Source organism: Monodelphis domestica, chromosome 1 (assembly GCF_027887165.1).
Source record: "Monodelphis domestica isolate mMonDom1 chromosome 1, mMonDom1.pri, whole genome shotgun sequence".
NCBI classification, from domain to species: domain Eukaryota; kingdom Metazoa; phylum Chordata; class Mammalia; order Didelphimorphia; family Didelphidae; genus Monodelphis; species Monodelphis domestica.
Window position 1 is genome coordinate 574,806,914 of NC_077227.1, and position 19,546 is coordinate 574,826,459.

A 19,546-nucleotide genomic window follows, 5' to 3' on the forward strand; every position below is an offset into this window, starting at 1 on the left:
AGGGAGGAAGAGAAGGGAAGCGTGCAAAAGGCAGAAGTGCGAGGCTTTCAAAAGAGGGCGGGAGGGGTGGGAGGCTTGGAAGAGGGAAAGGAAAGCTTGCAAGTGGGAGGGAAAGGGAAGTCGGAGGCGTGGAAGAGTGAGGGAGAGGCAGGAGGTGTGCAGGAGGAAGGGAGGGGAGAAGTGGGAAGCTCGGAAGGAGAGGGAGACATGCTAGAGGGAAGGAGGGAATGAGAAGCGGGTTTCTGCTAAGAGAAAGAGGCGGGAAGGGGGCTTGCAGGAGAGAGGAAGAGAGAAGTGGGAGGTGTGGGGAGGGAGAGAGTCGTACAAGAGGGGAGCAGGGGAGAGGCGGGGAGGAGGGAAGGAGCAGGGGGGAAGGAGCAGGGGGGAAGCGGGCAGGAAGGAGTGAGCAAGGGGAAGCGGGAGGGAACAGAGGAGAGGCGGGAGGCGTGCAGGAGGGAGAGAAGCGGGAGGGAGCAGGGGAGAGGCGGGAGGCGTGCAGGAGGGAGGGAAGGAGGCCTCGGCCAGCAGCCTGGGCGGCCAAGGGGCTTGTGGGTAGCGGGCGGCGGGCGCGGGAAAGCCCGGAGCGCCGCGTGGGGGGCGCGGGCTCCGGGCTGCAGCTGGCCGGCAGCTCGCTGCCTGGGGCGGGCAGGATGAGCGGGACGCGCGCGAGGCCGCGGGGCGGAGCCCCCGAGGCTGAGCCGAAGAACCGGGCAGAGGCTGCATGCCACAGGCCCCGCGGCTCCCCGCGGGTCCTGGACGAGGAGAGCGAGAGCGACCTGGTGAGTGAGGAGAGGGCGGGGGAGGGAGGAGGCGGGAGACGAAGCTTTGTCCTACCCATCCTCTAGGCCACCCCCTCGTTTTACAGATGAGGAAACTGAGGCCCAGGCAGGTGAAAGTGGGTTGCCCAGCTCGCCCAGGCAGTCACTGACAGGTTCAGTATTTGCACCCAGAGTCTTGGACTTCGAATCCCGAGAGCTGCCTGGGATTTCGGGGCAGAGGATAGGGTCAGGGAGAATTTCCCTCGATTTATGAATCATCCTTGGAAGCATCATCGGGAAATTGATTGACTAGTTAGGGGAAGCCAACCCGATCTGGAGTAGGAACAACTGGTTCGTTTCTTCTCCTGGAGCCTCAGTTTCCTCTTCTGTAAAAGTAGAAGGTTGTAATGGTTGGTCTCTAAGGTATTTAAAAAAAAAATACCCACAACCCCATCCCTACCCAGTCTGTAGGTTTTGCCTTCAATTGTTTAGCTGTGATTATTTATCCAGTGCTATGAGTCAATCAATAATCAAACATTCATTAATAGCTTAGCCTGCCGCAAGCGTAGTTAGTGCCTTCAGAGCCTTTAGAAGAAATTCAGGAGCTGTTTCAGGGCTCCCAGGGACCTTCCTCTCTTTGGCCTTTCTTGGTATCCCCCCAGCACTTAGCACTGTGCCTGGCACTGAGGCCTGACTGAAGCCCTTGATAAAATACTCAGTGACCTGGTTTTCTGTCACTCAGGTTTCCAGGGCTCATTTTTGCAGGCTTTGCCTCAGCTGGGGCTAACAGAACAGGGTTTAAGAAGTAGGTGGAATTGTTTGTGTATGGAAGGTCACATCTACTCATGCTGATTTCATTTACATCAGGCCAAGGGAGTGGGGACATGACTATCTCCCTATATCTTTAAAAAAAAATCAAATTAGAAGTGCATCTTCAATGACAAATTACTTTTTAAAAAGACTTAATAGGATTAATTCCTGTTAATCATTCATGCTTCAGTATGAATTATTTTAATAAACTAAAAGACTTTTTGTTTAGCCAAGATTCCCCTGTCCAGATCCCATGCCAGTCTTTGTAATTTAGCCCAGTCACTATCTCATTTAAAGGGAATCAGTATCATTCAAGGAACTGGAATTTTGGAAGCAGCTGTAATACTGAATTTGGAATCAAAGGAGTTGGGCTTAAATCTGATCTACTTCCCTGAGCTTCAGTTTTATCATTAAATGAGATAATATGTATAAAATTTTTTTTTGCAGACTTTAAAGCATTAAAAAGTGATGGCTAAATTATCATCATTATTATGTTTAAATAGGGACTAGATTATCTCTAAAGCTCCTTACAGCTCTAAGTTTTATGCTTAGATCAAGAGAAAAGAGTAATTTTTATCAAACAGTTCTTAGGGCAAGTAAGTGCTATGTAGTGCATAGAGCATGGGGCCTAGAGTCAGGAAGACCTGAGTTCAAATACAAGCTCAGACACTTACTAACTAGGTGACCCTGGGCAAGTCTCCTAACCCTGTTGGCCTCAGTTTCCTCATCTGTAAAATCATCTGGAGAAAGACACTACTCGCAAGTGGATTCCCAAAGAGTCAGACAAGTTTGAACAACAACAAACCTTTCTTTCATTCTTTTTTTTTTAAACCCTTAGCTTTCATCTTAGAATCAATACTGTATATCAGTTCCAAGGCAGAAGAGCAGTAATGACTACTAGGCAATGGGGGTCAAGTGACTTTTTTCAGGGTCATCCAGTGTTTGAGCCGAGGACCTCCTATCTCTAGGCCTGGCTCTCAGGCCAGTGAGCCACCCAGATGCCCCCTACAAGAAACATTCCTTAAATGTCTGGTATGTGCATAGTGCAGGGAATACAAAAATAAAAGACAGTTCCTGCTTTCTGAAGCTCACAGTCTAATGTATGAGACATGTAAACACCTATCAACTAACAAGCTATATCAGGCTAAATTGGTACCAATGAACCAAGGGAGGGCACTAGAATTAAGGGGGATTTGGAAAGACTTCCAGTAGAAGTTTAAACTTGGAAGGAAGGAAGCCAGGAGGTAGAAATGAGGGAGAGCATTCCAGGCTTGAAGGAACCATTCATTTATTCAGTAAAAATTCATTAATTGCTTGCTATGTTCCAGGCACTGAAAATGCCCAGAATTAAAAGTGTCTTGTTCTAGGAAGGCCAGTGCCACTGAATTAAAGAATATATGGGAAGGGGAAGGAGGGGCATAAGGTGTAAGAAGACCATAAAGGTATATGAGGGAGACTAGAGGGCATTATTAAGGGCTTTAAATATCAAACAGGATTTTATATTTAATCTTGGAGGTAACAGGGAGCCACTGGAGTTTACTGGGTTAGGGACTAGGTCTAGTCATATCTTTAGTTTAGGATCATCACTTGGATAGCTTAGTGGAAAATGGACTGGAGTGAGTAGAGACTTGCAGCAGGGAAGCCCACCAGCAAGCTATTGCAATAGCCCAAGTGAGGTGTAGGATTGAGTAGGGGGTCAGGAACTAAGTGGCTGTATGAAGGAACTTGTGGGGTGAGGGAGAGAAAGAAGATTGTGTAATTCATAGATATTTCTTTTGAGTTTTGCCCAGGATGCACCTATAATACATAATAATTAACAAAGTGTGAATTTGGAAGGCTATAAAAACCTCAACTCTTACAGTTCAGAACAGCCTCTCCAGTTCAATCTAATGTCATTTTAATTGGTTCTATGTTGTTTCTTCCCCTTAAACATCCCATAATAATAATGCCCTCCCCATCTTGGGGCAGGTATAAATGTTGGTGAGTTGTTTTCAGTCACGTCTCACTCTTTATGATCCCATTTTGAGGTTTTCTTGGCAAAGATACTGGAATGGTTTGCCATTTCCTTCCCCAGATCATTTGGCAGATGAGGAAACTGAGGCAAACAGGGTTAACTGACTTGGCCAGGGTCATACAATGTCTGAGGCCAGATTTGAACTCACAAAGAGGAATCTTCCTAACTCCAGACCTTGTACTCTATCCACTGCACCATCTAGCTACAGGCATAAATAGAAAAGAAGAAAATAAAAGGTAAGCTCTTTGAGGGCAAGAATTGTTTCATTTTTTTCTTTGTATCCATAGCACCTAGTTCAGTGCTTGGAACAGAGCAAGTTCGTTTTAAATGCTTACTGAATGAATGAATGATTGAATGTAATGATTCTGCTATGTAGATGAGAAGAAGAAGGGGAGACTGGAGCCAAAAATGACTAGCAATGTACTTCTTGGTAATCCAGGAAAGAAGTGATGAGTGGAGGTGGTAGGCTCCCTCTCATTGGAAGGCCTTCAGATAGATTAATGGACAACCATTGGCGGGGTATGTTATGGAGAAGATTCCTTTTGTATGTGGCTTAGATTAGATGGCTGCTGAGGACCTTTGCAACTCTCAAATTCTGTGATTCTGTGACTCTTAAAATGACAACTGGCAACTGTGATGGCTAAACTCCTATGAATAATCATTGAAAATTCGTGGAAAAGGAAGCAGTGCCATAGGACTTCAGAAGGGCAAATGTTTTAATTTTCAAAAACTAGAGGAGAGTGCAGTACCTGCCTACAGGCTGTTGAAACTGACCTTGATTCCTAGCAAAATTCTAGAATGAATCATCAAGTGATGGTTTATCAACTTCAAAAAAGGAAGCACTGAGCACCAAGAGGCAGCTTGTGTTCATCAAGAGCAGATGTCAGACTAACTTCATTTCTTTTCCAATAGGCTAGTTGATCAGGGGAAACTGTAAATAATTTACCTAGGTTTTAGCAAAGTAGCTGATTCATGTTATCCTTGTGGACAAGATGGATGGAGATATATAGGTAAGATGATAATATAGATAGATGGACTCAGAATTGGTTGAAGGAATGGACCCCAAAGTAGTTATTAATGTGTTAATGCCAACTTGGAGGGAAGTCTCTAATGGAGTGCCCTAGGAATCTATCTTTGGTCCTTGGCTGTTCAGCATGAAGCCAGAGAATCATGTTTGCCAAATTTGTGGGTGCTGTGAAATGAAGAGGGATAGCTAATACGATAAATGACAGGATCTAAATAGATCTCAGCAAACTGGAATAATGAGCTGAATCTAAAAAAGATGAAGCCTAAGGGGGCAGCTGGGTAGCTCAGTGAATTGAGAGCCAGGCCTAGAGATGGGAAATCTTGGGTTCAAATGTTGCCTCAGACACTTCCCAGCTGTGTGACCCTGGGCAAGTCACTTGACCCCCATTGCCTAGCCCTTATTATTTTTCTGCCTTGGAACCAATACACAGTATTGACTCCAAGGGAAGGGAAGGGTCTTAAAAAAAAAAAAAGATGAAGTCTAATAGGAATTAAGCTAAAGTTCTAAACTTAAGAGAAAAAAAAAGAAATTTCAAAAGTAAAGTCTGATAGTCATCTTTTTTAAATATTTGGGGATTTTAGGGGATGGCACCCTCAGTATAAATTGGTAATGTCATGGCAGTCAAAAAGGTGAATGCAAACCTATGCAGAACATGAAATCTTAAAAGGAAAGATTTATACTTCTGATACACTTGCCCTGAGGTACTGTGGTCAGTTCTGGGAGCCTAAGTAAAGCATTGATAAGCTGGTATGTGTTTAGTGGAGGAAGACCAGGATGATGAGAGCATTAGAGGTCACAGATTGATGGAAGGAAATGGAGATATTGATGCTGAAGAATGGGAGCCTTTGGAGGAACATGATAGCATGTGAACAGAAAAAAAAAACCAAAAACTATTCTCTTTGGCCCTAGAAAGCAGAATTAGATTTATTTAGAAAATTCCAGAGAATAAGGTGATTGATTACTCTAATAAAATTACAGATACTGAATAAATCTGTAGTTATATATAGTACTGTATAGCATATCATATATAAAAACACAAAGGGAAATTATATTAAGAGAAATTCCATTCAAAATAACTAAAAAAATATGTGGGAAGTAACCTACTACGACACATTCGGGTTGCATGTAAATAGGAATATTTCACATTCATTACAGAAATAAAAGAAGAGAAATAATTGGAGAGCTATTCAGTGCTCCTGGTTGAGCCTTGCCAATTTAATTAAAATAACCATGCTACCTAAATTCATGTGGTTTTAGTGCTATACTGACCAAGCTGTGATTTGTCAAACTACACAAAATAATGACAATTCATTTTTGAAGACAAAAGTTTAGGATTATGATGGAAAAGAGTGATAAAAAATTAGGAATTAAAGAAACCATATTAGGAGGTAATCATCATCAAAATTATTCAGTACTGGTTAAAAATAGGAAATTAAGTCAGTTGAACAGTATCAGTAGGCAAGAAGTAAGAACAATTTTAAAAAATAGTAGCTCAGTGTTTTTAAAAGCCAAGACCATAAATTACTTGGGAATGACAAAGACTATCTGATACAACTCAAAAGCAGTTTGGCAGAAATTAGGTGTAAGCTAGCACCTTTTACTCTATCCAAAAACAACAAACTCCAAATGGCTTCACATTTTGATTATAAAAGGTAATATCAACAATGAAAAGAATGCCAGATTTGGAATCAGAATACCTAAATTCAATTCCTGACAGCATTTAAAACTCATGTGACCATATGCATGTCATCCTGTTTTTCTAGGCCTCAGTTTTCTCATTTGTAAAATGAGGAAGTTATACTAAGGGTTTCTGATGTCTCTGCTTGCTCAAACCCTAGATCAAAATAAATAAATAAATAAATAAATGAACAAATAGAAGGGTGATACTTTTCATTACTATGGTTAGGAGTATAATTCTTTTTTTTTTTAGGAGTATAATCCTAAACACATTAATGGATAGAAGAGATGACAGAAGATAAGAGATAATTTTACTTAATAAATTAAAAGTTTTTAAAAGAATAAAAATGGCAAAAATAGAATAAGAAAAGATATCAATTTTGAAAATATTTGTATCAAATATCAAAGAAAAGGCTAGTATCCAAGATATATATATATATATATATATATATATATATATATATATATATATATATATATTGTTACAAGGGAATCACTTTAAAAGACTGATATATATTAATTTAAGGTCGCCAAGGAATCAGCTATGTAATTCCTAAATGAAAAACTCAAGTCAGCCGTCAGCCTTTTTTGGAGTTTAATTACAATAGGAGCAAGAAAGGAATTAGAGATATATATAGAGAGAGAAAGGGGAGAGAAGGGAATAGGGCTTAAATACCCCTTCTGTTTAGCCTGGGCCAAAAGGCCCAAGCCCTTAGATAGCTGGGGCAAAGAAAAAAGATCAGTCCCTATTACTCACGTGTCCAAAATGGAGAAACAGTCTCAGAGGCCCCCACCTTCAGCTTCCTTCAGAGCAAGCTTCCTCAGAGCCCAGGAACCACACCGACCAAAAAAACTCCACCCCCTCCAGACCCTCCTATCTTTAAGGACACCATCCAAGTTGCCTCCCCTCAGTCCTCACATCTACCAATCATTCTTCATCAATTTCCCTGTCAATGGAGGCTCTAGCTTAACCCAGGACCGCCCAGAGGTTTCTGGCTTTTGCACATGTCTGTTGAAGGTCATATTTTTCAAATGATTAAATCTTTACTCCTTTGTTACAGCCCTTTCTAAATCCTGTTAACTTGAGTATGGTAGAGATTGGAATAATTAAATTTTGATCTAGGCGGCAGCCCTTACTCAATCCTATTAGGACTGAATAGGGTGGAGATTTATTCCAAGTATCTCCATTGTATCAATTCTAAAATCAATCAAGACTCAAAGAAATTCCTGTTCTATGCTTAAGCATAGGTCAAAGTCCTTTCCATTGTTCAGCAAAGGGTTTCTGTCCTAAAGTAATCTTAAGAAGGGAAGAGAAGGAACCTCCCATGCCAATGGGGTTCCCATTCCAATAGACTATCAGTAAGAAATTTTCCAAGTATGAAATATCCCAATGGTGAAATTACCAGCATTTATAAGTCTAAGGAAATTTGAGGTTTACAATATATATATATGGGGAATTGATACAAATGTTTATGACTAAGAGTCCTTCCCTAATAGATTAGTCAACATGCTTTGAGCAGTTTAAGCAGTTGCAAATTATCAACATCTTATGAAAAAAATTCTCCAAGTCACTAATAAAATTTAAAATAAAAATTAGAATAATTTTAGGATCTCATTTCATGATGCAAAGATAACTAGCAATGATAGCAGTCAGCATGGGAGATATGGGAAAGCAGTTACACTAATATCCCATTAGTGGAATTATAAATTGGTTCCCTTATCCTGAAAAACATTTTGGAATTATTTGAGAAAAATGTCATTCCTCAAAAAAATAAAATAAAAGAAAGGGCCCCCACCTATGCCAAAATATTCATAGCATCATTCTTTGTGGTAACATAGAACCAAAGTGGCTGCCTACTGATTGGTGAAACAAACTGGACCATGACTATAATGGACTATTATTGTGCAGAGATAAATTGACAATTATAAAGAATTCAGAGAAAAATGGAAAGACATATGAATTGATACTGAAGGAAGTAAATAAAAAAAAGAGAAAAATATACAATACAGTTACAATAATATAAATGAAAATAACAATAAAAGGAAACCAAACTATGCATAATTTTAACAAGTCTGGACAGGGAAAATACAGAATGAAATATACCTCCTCTTGGAATATTAAATTATCTTACAGCTTTACACTATAACAATTTTTTTTTAATTTTTATTTTTAAATTAAGAAACATTTACTGCTTTTCTTTGCTACAAGAGAAGATTTGATGCTATATTTATGTGGGAATTCGTGTCTCTGATCCTGCCCAAGTATAACCACATGCTTTCAGAGGAGAATAGAAAGAATTGGATTTTATACTGATGACTTAAATTTGTTGATGTGACAGAACTTTACATGGTCCAGTTTGTCACCTTAGGAGGCAAAAATAATCATCTGTTAAAATACTTTTTACTGATGTTATCTTTTATAATTTGTCTATTAGTTGCAATCTGACATATTCCTTTTTTTTAAGCTACCAGAAATAAAAAATAATTTAGAAGAACACATTCCCAGGAAAAGTAAGTGAAATATTTCATACTATAATATTATATAATTTAAATATTATGTAGTTATATATATATACATTCAGGTTATTTTCCTGTGCATATTCAGTTTTTAAATGTATGAATAAATCTCTTAGAGGAAGCTAGATCTACAGTAAAGAATGCTATTTCTATAGCAACAGAGTTAAATATATTCCTGGCAAAGCTCCTAAGGCCACTGCAGTATTATAATAGGGTGAGTAATTTGCCCAGCATTCTTTTGAAAGTCAATTATATCAGTATAGAAAATTTCATGGTGTCTGGAGAAAGATATTATGCTTGAAGGTTGCCTTGCAAAAACTAAACGGCATGTTTTACTCCTTTTCTCTTTCAATCACTGTTATTAACCGGTTGCATTTACTGTCATACCTTGGTTGCGTACCAGTTACTTGTATTTCTCATATCTTCCACAGTACCATTGAGGGAAAAGGTTAAGAATACTAGGAATAAGAGATCTGTCATTTCATTCTTTCTGAGATAAAACAGTACCTATACTGGTGTCTTGCTTTAAATTTGTTTGGGGTCAGGATGTTTGAGTATTTATAATCCTTGGGGGGAAATATTCAATTTGCATTTTTATATTTTAAGATCTATGTAATATAACTCAGTTTGTGGAAAAAAGAAAAATACAGAATAATAGTATTTAAAACCATAACTACCTTTATGCACTCATCAATATATAATTTGCAAGGTGGGGGGATATAGGTTTGGAAAATTGCATACAATCATTTCATTTCATTGATGTGTTCATTAATTTTGCTTAACAGCTTTCTTAAACTCTTTTTATTCCTTGTTAAAAGGAGGGTCTCTCTGGAAATGAGAAGGGTGAGGATATATTTGGAAATGAAAGTTGTATAAAAATTTTAAAAGATCAATTAAAGTTAAAAGATAGTCTACCGAAGTGACAACTTAATTGTCGTTTAGTGACAGTGAATAAATTTTTTTTTGTTCAAAGAAACCTTTAAATTGTATATATTAGAAGAATTAATGAATCACAGTGTTTGTGAGTGAGGTATTAGATAATTAGGGTTCAGAAACATTTGAAGACATTTTTATCATCATGATATATAGAAAGAGAGAACATTATGAATGCACATCCGACAAATAAATAGTTAAAAAAAATTTTATTGTTGAGGAATGTAGTATAATGGAAAGAACAGACTTGGTATTCAAAAGACTTGTATCCAAATTCAGCCTCTAAACTTATAATTCAGTAATTATGGATAAGAAATGCAAGTTCCTATAGTCTTGGTTTCCTTAACTGTAAGTGAGCATATTAGTACCTACTCTAATAATCTTTGGCAAATCACTTAACCTTTATAGGTCTCAGTTTCATCATCTATAAAATAAGGGGATTGGACTAAATAATATTTAGTGTATTTCCTTCCTATGCTAAATCTATGATCCTATGACTGTAGAAGCTACCTGGTCCAAACCATACACCTAATAAACTCTACATCTTAACTCATCCATCTTTTCTTGAAGACCTCCAGTGAAGGGGAACTCCTTGTCTCTGTGGGCAGCACATTCTACTTTTGGATAACTCGAAGTGTTAAGAAGTTTTTCCTTACATTACATTATATTATATCACATGTATTAACTATTACATTATATCAAACTCAAATGTGCTTCTTTGTAATTACCATCTGTTACTCCTATGTTCTGAGACAAGTAAAAAATATAAATGATGATGATATTGATATTATGTTAATAGCTGTAGCCTGTTAGAATATTAAACTTTATGGCAAGTCTAATGTGAGAAATAATTGGAAATTTGATCAAGGTAATGTGTAGACTACTTCCCATTGTATTAGACTTAGTCCTTGAGTTAGAAGAGACCTTAAAGATGATCTACTCTAGGGGCAGCTGGGTGGCTCAGTAGATTGAAAGAGCCAGGCCTAGAGGTGGGAGGTCCTGAGTTCAAATTTGACCTCAAGACACTTCCAAGCTGTGTGACTATGGGCAAGTCAGTTAATCTTTATTGCCTTAGTCCTTGCCATTCTTCTGTCTTGGAGGTTCCAAGATGGAAGGTAAGGTTTAAAAAAAAAAAAGATCTACTGATTCTTCCCTCGAACATGAATTTCTGAAAAGTGGCCATCTAGCCATGACTTCAAGTAATAGAATATTCATTATTTCTCAAGGGGAAATTTCATTTGACAGCTGTTATAATAGTTAAAAAGTTCTTTATTTGAGCTGAAATCTGCTTTACTATAACTTCTCCCCATTGGTTCGTATTTTTCTTTTGGGGGACCAAGCAGAATAAATCTTAGTTCTTCTTTCATAGGTAGTTAGGTGGCTCAGTGGATAAAATGTTGGCCTTAGAATCAAGAACACGAGTTAAAACTCTCTATCAGACACCAATCAGCTATGTAACTGGGCAGATCTCTTACCCTCCTTCACACTGAATTTTCTTTAAAATAAAGTGGTTGAATTTCTAATGTCTTAGTGCTCTTGAGAGCCCCAAAATCTGTGATTCTGTAATCTGTTTGGAAACCAAAAGCATGCTCCCAAATCATCTCTTGTTCCCTTCAACTAGTACTATTAAATGATCCTGAGCCCTCTAATTATATCAGATGCCTTATCTGTATTCCCTGAAGTTTGCTAATATCCTTCCAAAAAATCTGATGTCTAGAACTTAACACAAAATTTTGGATGAATTCTGACTAGTTTAGAATTTAAAAGGTCTTCCTTCTTCTAGATATTGTACTTCTGTTAATTTAGCCTAGATCACAAGTCTTTAATGTGTCATTTCATACTGTTAACAGTTTCATAGTGTTTGTAGTCCAACTAAAATTTCAGGTATTTTTCATATGAACTATTGCTCACATAAATTTCTCCTATGCTGTAATTTTGCAGCTAATTTTTTCTCTTTATATGCAGGACTTTATAAAATTAATTTAATAAATTAGATTTTTATTTTATACAAATTAGAATCAGGAGAAAAGAATTAAATTTTATTGTTTTTTCCTATTGTTGGTCTCTTTAAAAATCCTTTTGGATATAATTTCTGTTAAAGAAAATGTTAACTGCCCTACCCAACTTTTCTTGTCCTTTAAAAATCTGACAAATATGTCAACTCTGCCTTCATTGAAGTCACTGATTAAAAAAAAAAAAGTTGGGCAGAACAGGGGCAAGAATAGAGCCTTAACGTATAGCTCTAGGGGCATGTCTATTTAATTGTAAAGAAGATATTTTGATATTTGGAAAAAATCTATGATTTCCCTGATATAGCTATCTTTTTCACTAATAATAACCACATCATCATTACCACCCGCACAGATTTAATAAGTTACTGTCACTGAAAATGTCCAACACCTGGTGGCCAAACTTTTTTTTTTTAAATAAAACCTTCTATCTTAGAATTCACATTAAAATACTAAGTATTGTTTCTAAGGCAGTAGAGTGGTAAGGGCTAGGCAATGGGGGTTAAGTGACTTGTCTAGGGTCACACAGCTAGGAAGTGTCTGAAGCTAGATTTGAGCCCAGGACCTCCTACCTACAGGCATGGCGCCCTATCCACTGAGCCACCTAGCTGCCCCTTCCACCTTCTATTGATAAACCCATTCCACAAAACCAACTGGACAAATAATTCATTTCCAGACCTAATATCCTTCCAGTTTGGAAAACTGTGCTGGTATAGCTTTTGAGAATCCCAGATTATTTCTATAGCACAGTGAAACCAGAATAGGACTCCAGTGAAAATAAAGAAGAGAAACTAGATCTCGACTTCTTTTTGTATTCTTATAATCTTGGATACATCATTTAATATCCACATTTGTAAGGTCTTTAGGTTAAGATTAGATGATTTCTAAGATCTCTTCCAGTCTTAATCTCATAGTCATATAAAAAAAATTGTAATGGTCAAATAATGTGCATGAACATTGTTTAAATTTTACTAACATAATGTTTTTACTGTTTCCCCAGAAGTATCAAAAACCCGTTATAATGCATCTCTGTGTTATTACACTCGAAAATTTATGGACCTTCTTAAATCTTCACCTGATGGTGTTCTTCATTTAAAAGAAGTTGCTGCAGTATTAGGAGTAGGGAAACGGAGAGTATATGACATCACCAATGTATTACATGGAATAGAACTCATTCAGAAAAAATCTAAGAACTGTATTCAGTGGATGTGAGTTGGCTTTACATTTATTGATTCTTAACTACTTTGGTATAATTTGTTCTGAAAAAATTGGAGATAAGTGATCTGAAAGTATAAAACTCAATTTAGGTATTAGTGTAAACTTCAGTATTCTGTTAAATAGTACTCTGTTAAGAGTAGGAAAACCCAAAGCAGAGGAGTCAGTGTCATTGAATAGTTATTGTTGTCAAACATGACATCTTACACATGGAAGACTTTCAATAAATATTTGTTAAATGAGTGTTAGATACATTAAATAAATATAAATGGAAATGTGATTTGATTTGCAGCAATCCATTTTCCATGAGCTTAAAATAAGGCAAATATGTATGGGTAGCTTTAATCCATTAAATACTTTAATGTTTACTGTGTTTAAGGTATCATATCTTCATGAAGGTCTTTACCTTCAAGGAGTTTGTAATCTATGGACAAAAGACATAAATGTGAAAAAAAAAACAATTTAAGAGAGGAAGTACAGTGCTTATAGAATATAAACTATGTCTAATAATTAATTGCTAAATGAATGGTTCAGAGAGTAAGTACAACAGGAATGCAAAAGAGAGATCATTATCTATTAGAGTGATCTGGGAAAACTTTGTGCAGGAGGAGGAATTTGATATTGAGATAGTTTCCCTGGATTACCTTTGAATTGGTTTGAAATGATGGGAAGGAATTAAGACTCTAAAATCATGTGATTCTGCTCAAGATCCTAGGAATGATGGTTGACTTTAGATGGCTGTTGGGTTCACTTACCACTCTAAAATTCTGTGATTTTAGTAAAGAAATCAGCAAGCTAAAGAGAGGAGGGCATCTTTGGAGAGCTTCAACAGTTGAGGGACCAAGAAAGCTCATTTTTCTTTACAAATACAGGATGAAATAGTACAGTGGGAAATATAATGATGACAAAATAAAGTTCTTATTAAAAACTTGCAGTAGCAAATGGTAGAATTTTTAAAAGCAGAAAATTATACAAGCAATAATTATAAGAGCAATAAGTTTTGAGCCTCAGGACCTGGGTTCAAATATGCTCCCTATGACTTATTGCTTCTGTGACCCCGAGTCAAACCTTTAAATTGTCAAGAGTTTCAATTTACTCAGTTGTAAAATGAAGGAAATGGACTAGATAAATTCTAAGGTTCCTAATAGCCACAAACTTGTGATCATATATTACTTGTTACTTTGGGCAAATCACTACTTCTTAAGGTCTCAGTCTTCTCAGTTATAATATGATCATAGAATCTAGGTAATCTTTAAATCCTCATTTATATCCAAGTCCCATGCTTTCATGAGTACAAAGATATGTGAGTATATTAAAGATTAATTTCATTAATCCTTTTAATCTATTAATTAATCTATGTAATCTATTAATTTCATTAATAGAACTTCTCTATACCTGCAGATCAAAACCTATACTAACTTAGAAGAGAAATCTTAGAGATTTAGAGAAACCTTAGGGAGAGTGACCTAAGACTTAGCGAGTTTAAGTAACTTGCTTATGATCATAGAGTGTCGATTAGGGATCAGAGGCAGGATGTGAACCCACATTTTCCTAACCCTAATTGTTAAAATCTTTACATAATACTTTTAAAAATACATTTTAAAAATCAAAGTTGAATATCAGTTTAGTTTAAATTCATTTAGTAATTGTAGGAAATATATGGGTTCAGCATGTACTGATTTACTGGTTGCCTTTTTGGTAATTTTTTTAGTTATTTAAAATCCCAACAACTTTGATTCTTGGTACTGTGAAAAATAGTGCTTGATTTCAGTCAGAGGGTAGTGACCTCACTTTCTTCATCTGTAAAATGAATAGGTTCAGCTAGATGACCTCTGATTTACTTTTGGCTATTCTCTGTGATTCTAAGATTCTAAATTAAAATTCAGCAAATTAATGTTATTTACTTTACTCTAGATTTGGCTTATGAAGACTGATGGAGACCAATTTTGAAAGGTTAAAAGTGAGAATGGAAATGTAGTCATCCAGGGACAAAAAAAGTAACCCCCCTCAAAAAAAAAGGTTTTTAGAAATACAGTAAGAGAAAAGTAGAATTCTTGGCTCTATTACTACTTGTGATCATAGATAAGTTGCCTCTTCTTTTAGAGTTTCTCATTTATAAAATAAGATGATTAATCTTCCTTCTGCAGATCTAATTGTCACTCACTAATTAAAAAACCTTCTATGGTTCCCTTTTGCAAACTCTTTAAGTTGGCATTAAATACTCTTAATAGTAAGTCTGCGAGTTTCCCAAGTATAATAACAACAATATTAGTATACATTTCTATGTTACTTTATGATTTTAAAAGCACTTTCCTCACAACTTTGTGGCATGTACTTCAAGAATTGTTCCACCTCTCTTAGAGATGAAGAATTGAGGCTCAGAGTTAAAATGAATTACAAAAAACTTGAACTCAGCAGATTAATCTTGAACTAAGATTACTAGGCCTTTCCACAGAGCAAAATGCCTGTCTTATTTCATTCTGCTCTTCTTCATGTATTCAGTACTCTCACAAAACTGTACTATATTTTTTTCCAAAAGCATGTCCCATACTTTCCCATTCAAAGATCCCTCTGCTTGGATCTTTTCCACCACAAATCTCTTCATGTTGAGGCTTCTATACATATTTCTACACAATGGTTCCAAACATGAGGTCTGTGAACTTATTTTAAAATATTTTGGTAGATTTATTTCCCTATAATTTTGTTGCTTTTATAGTCCTGTGTATTTTATTTTATGTTTTTAAAAACATTATTCTGAGAAAGAGTCCATAGTCTCTAGCAGACCAAGAGAGGGGTCTATGACACACAAAAAGGTTAAGAACCCTGTATTTGACCTATATCAAATGTTATATCTTTTGCAAAGTTTTTATTGAATCCTACCAATCAAAAATACTTCTCTCAGAGATGTATTGTGGGAAAATGGCAGAGTAGGGTGTGAAGCTTTTTTGCCCTTCTAAAACCCCTAAACAATCAAAAATAACTTGATAAAATCAACACTAAAAGCAGCAAAGTCAGAAAAACTGTGAACCTGAATAGCCAAGGACAACTAGGGAGAAAGGTTTCTTGCTTTCCTGGCCTCAGTCTCTCTACTGTAGGCCCTGCAGTCCAGAAGAGAGCAAACAGAATCCCCATGACAGTCCTGGTGGATTAACAACCTCACCTTGTTTGCTGAGCCTGGAGAGCCTTCATCCCTGAGGATACCACTAGAATCTGAATCTGAAGGTGGAGGGCCCAGGGAGCAGCTATGTCTGTTGTGGCCTCAGCTGAGCTGTGGCCACTCCCAGGAGAGTGGAGTCCCTGGTTCTTGCCACAGTGGGAATCAGACAGGTTGCTTGCAGTTATAATGGCAAAATGTAAGGCTCTGGTTGGAGCTCCTGACATCAATCATGGACTGGGGCTTGAGTAGGGGACTGGGAGTTATATTTGACTCTGGACTATAAAAAATGCAGTAATAAAATAGGACACAGAAAAAAACAAAAACACACACACAAATCCTGAAACCCAAGATAACACACATCAACACATTAGAAACCTTGGTATTCTGGAAAGATCCCCCAACAATTAAGTCTACTGGCCTGGCCACTAAAATAAGTAAATAAATAAGAGTAAGCAAAGGAAAAAGAGCTCAACTCTTGATAGCTATTTTGGGGTCAGAAGATCTTGGCTCAAACTCAGAGGACAGTGAAGTAAAATATCTACTTTGATACCTCAAAAATAGCAAGTGCAAGGGGGCAGTTGGGTGGCTCAATAGATTGAGATCCACTGTGTGACCCTGGGCAAGTCACTCAACCCCCATTGCTAGCCCTTACCACTCTTCTGCTTTGGAACCACTACACAGTATTGATTCTAAGATGGGTTAAAAAAAATAGCAAGTGCAGTGAATAGCCACAAACTCAAAAAGAGCTTTTGGAAGACCTTAAAAGAGAACTCAAAAACCAAATGACCATGGTGAAGGAAAAATTAGGAAAAAAATAAGAACAATGCAAGAAAATCAAGAAAATTATGAAAGAAAGGTCACCCAAATGGGAAAAGAGATCCAAAAACTTATGGAAGAAATAATGTATTAAGAACTAGAATTGGACAAGGGGAAGCTAATGATTTTCTAAGGTAACAAAAAATAATAAAGAAAAATCAAAAGAATGTAATAATAGGGGGCAGCTGGGTAGCACAGTGGATTGAGAGCCAGGCCTAGAGATGGGAAGTCCTAGATTCAAATCTGGCCTCAGACACTTCCCAGCTGTGTGACCCTGGGCAAGTCACTTGACCCCCATTGCCTAGCCCTTACCACTCTTCTGCCTTGGAGCCAATACACAGTATTGACTCCAAGACGGAAGGTAAGGGTTTAAAAAAAAAAAGAATGTAATAATAAAAGAGAGTATGAAACATCTAAATCACAGAAACAACTGACTTAGAAAATAGATTCAGGAGAGACAATTTAAGAATAGTTGTACTCTTGGAAAGTTATAATCAACAAAAGAGTTTATATATCATGCTCCAAGAAATCATCAAGGAAAACTGCCCAGAAATTCTAGAACCAGAAGGAAAAATAGAAATTGAAAGAATCTACTAATTTCAACCTTAAAGAGACCCCAAATATTAAAATCACAGGAACATCATTGTTAAGTTCTGTAGCCCCCAGGTTAAGGAGAAAATACTACAAGCAACAAGAAAAAAAGCAATTTAAATACTGTGGAGCCCCAGTCGGAATAACATAAGACTTAGCAGCTACAACATTAAAAGAACATAGGACATCGAACACAGTATTTCACAGAATAAAAGGACTGAATTTACAACCAAGAATAATATATATCAAGGAAAGATGAGCATAAAGGAAAAAAAGGATATTTAATGAACTAAGGAGTTTCCACTACTCCTGGAGAAAAACCCAAAACTCGGCAGTAAATTTGAAACATTCAAAAGTAATGAAAGACTAATCATAAGTAATTCGAAAGGTCAAATTGTTTGATTCTGATATGGGAAAATGTCATCTATGGCCTCTGGGAATGACATTATTGCCTGGGTATTTTGAAGGGGCAAATATGGATTGAAGATTCCATGTCAAGGAAATATAATGGAATGAACAGAAATGAAAGTGGAAGAGACCAGAATGAGGCAAGGTGGAATGACTATCTTATTTGGAGCATGAAGGAGTTGAGAAACTGCCACTGAGAAGCAAAGGAGGTTGGAGGGTTGAGAGAACTAAACCCAACCCTCATTAGACCTGTGATAGAGAACATCATACACAATTAGAAGGGTAAACGTTTTCTTAACATACAGAAATAAGAGAGAAGGGAGATGGGGTAATGGAGAGACTAGATGTCACCTTGGTGGACTGAACAAGTAAAAGAAGGAGGGGTGGGTTAAGAAAAAAGAGGACAAAGGGATTAGAAAGAGGAGAAGAAGAGAATACTTAGAGGGAAGTACATTTCAAGAGACAGAGGATAAGGTGAGGTTATAAGGAAATCAAGAAGTAGGAAAGCACAGTTGGGGGATAAGGAAGGGATTTGGGGAAAGGTGGATAGAATGAAAAATAAAGGGAACCCTGGACAAGGGAAAAGGCAGTGATCTTTGGAAAGGTGGGCTAATTTGGAACTAGGAGGGCAAGAGAGGGGTTAAGGGAAGATTTGAGGAAGGGTTTTGAATTGGGGTATTGGTCAAAGGAAAGTGGTATATAAAGAAGGATATGGCAGAAAGAAAGGAAGGAGACAAACAGTGAGGAACAGAAGATGGAAATGTGCAACTAGTAATTATGACATTGAGTATAAATGGTATAAATTCACCCATAGGAAGAAAATGAATAGCAGAAAGGGTCAAAAACCAGAACCCAGAACCTAGCAATGTGTTTACAAGAAACACACTGAAAATTAAAAACACACAGAGTGAAAGTGAGGGGCTAGAGCACAATATACTGTGCCTCAGTTGATCCAGAGAAGACAAGGGTAGTAATCATGATCTTTGACAAAGTTGGGGTTAAAATGGATATAATTGGAAAAGATGAACACAGTAGCTATATTATGTTGGGGAAGGAGTTAACTGTGGATAATGAAGTATTATCAGTATTGTATTTATATGCACCAAATGTTATAGAACCCAGATTTTTAAAGGGAAACCAAAGTAAAATACTGATAGAAACAGAGAACAAAATAATAATAGTGAGTGAACTTTAATTTTCCTTTCTCAGAACTAGATAAATCTAACAAAAAATTAAGGAAGTTAAGGAGATGAATATAACCCTAGATAAGATAGATATCTGGAGATTTCACACACACACACACCTTCATGGGGTTAGTAGTAGATTTAAGCTTGAGCATACCCATAATCTAAACATAGTTTCTGATGGGACAGCAATAGCTTAGAGAACAGAAATATTCTGCAAAATTCTTAATACACATCATACTATGGAGGTAATCCTGCATCCCTGAGGGGGTGTGGCACTGAAACAAAAGTTCTATTGGATATAAGCAAACTGGAAAGACTTGTTTTAGAAAGAGTCTTGTCCTGGTAACATAGTATCTGCCATCAAAGGACCAATCTAGTTAAATATCTGGCCCTGGTAATATATATTAACTGAGAACCAGATGACCCA

General features: G+C 37.0%; 1 protein-coding gene across 1 annotated transcript in view; it reads left to right on the forward strand.

The window, feature by feature from the left end:
• Positions 1–227: 227 nt before the first annotated feature.
• Positions 228–19,546, forward strand: part of LOC100032871 (transcription factor E2F1-like) — a 35,923-nt gene continuing 16,604 nt past the window's right edge. The window contains exons 1-3 of the mRNA XM_056817594.1: positions 228–779; positions 8,752–8,797; positions 12,746–12,953. Of these exons, the coding sequence (XP_056673572.1) occupies positions 228–779; positions 8,752–8,797; positions 12,746–12,953 (806 nt within the window). The remainder of the gene's footprint in view (positions 780–8,751; positions 8,798–12,745; positions 12,954–19,546) is intronic.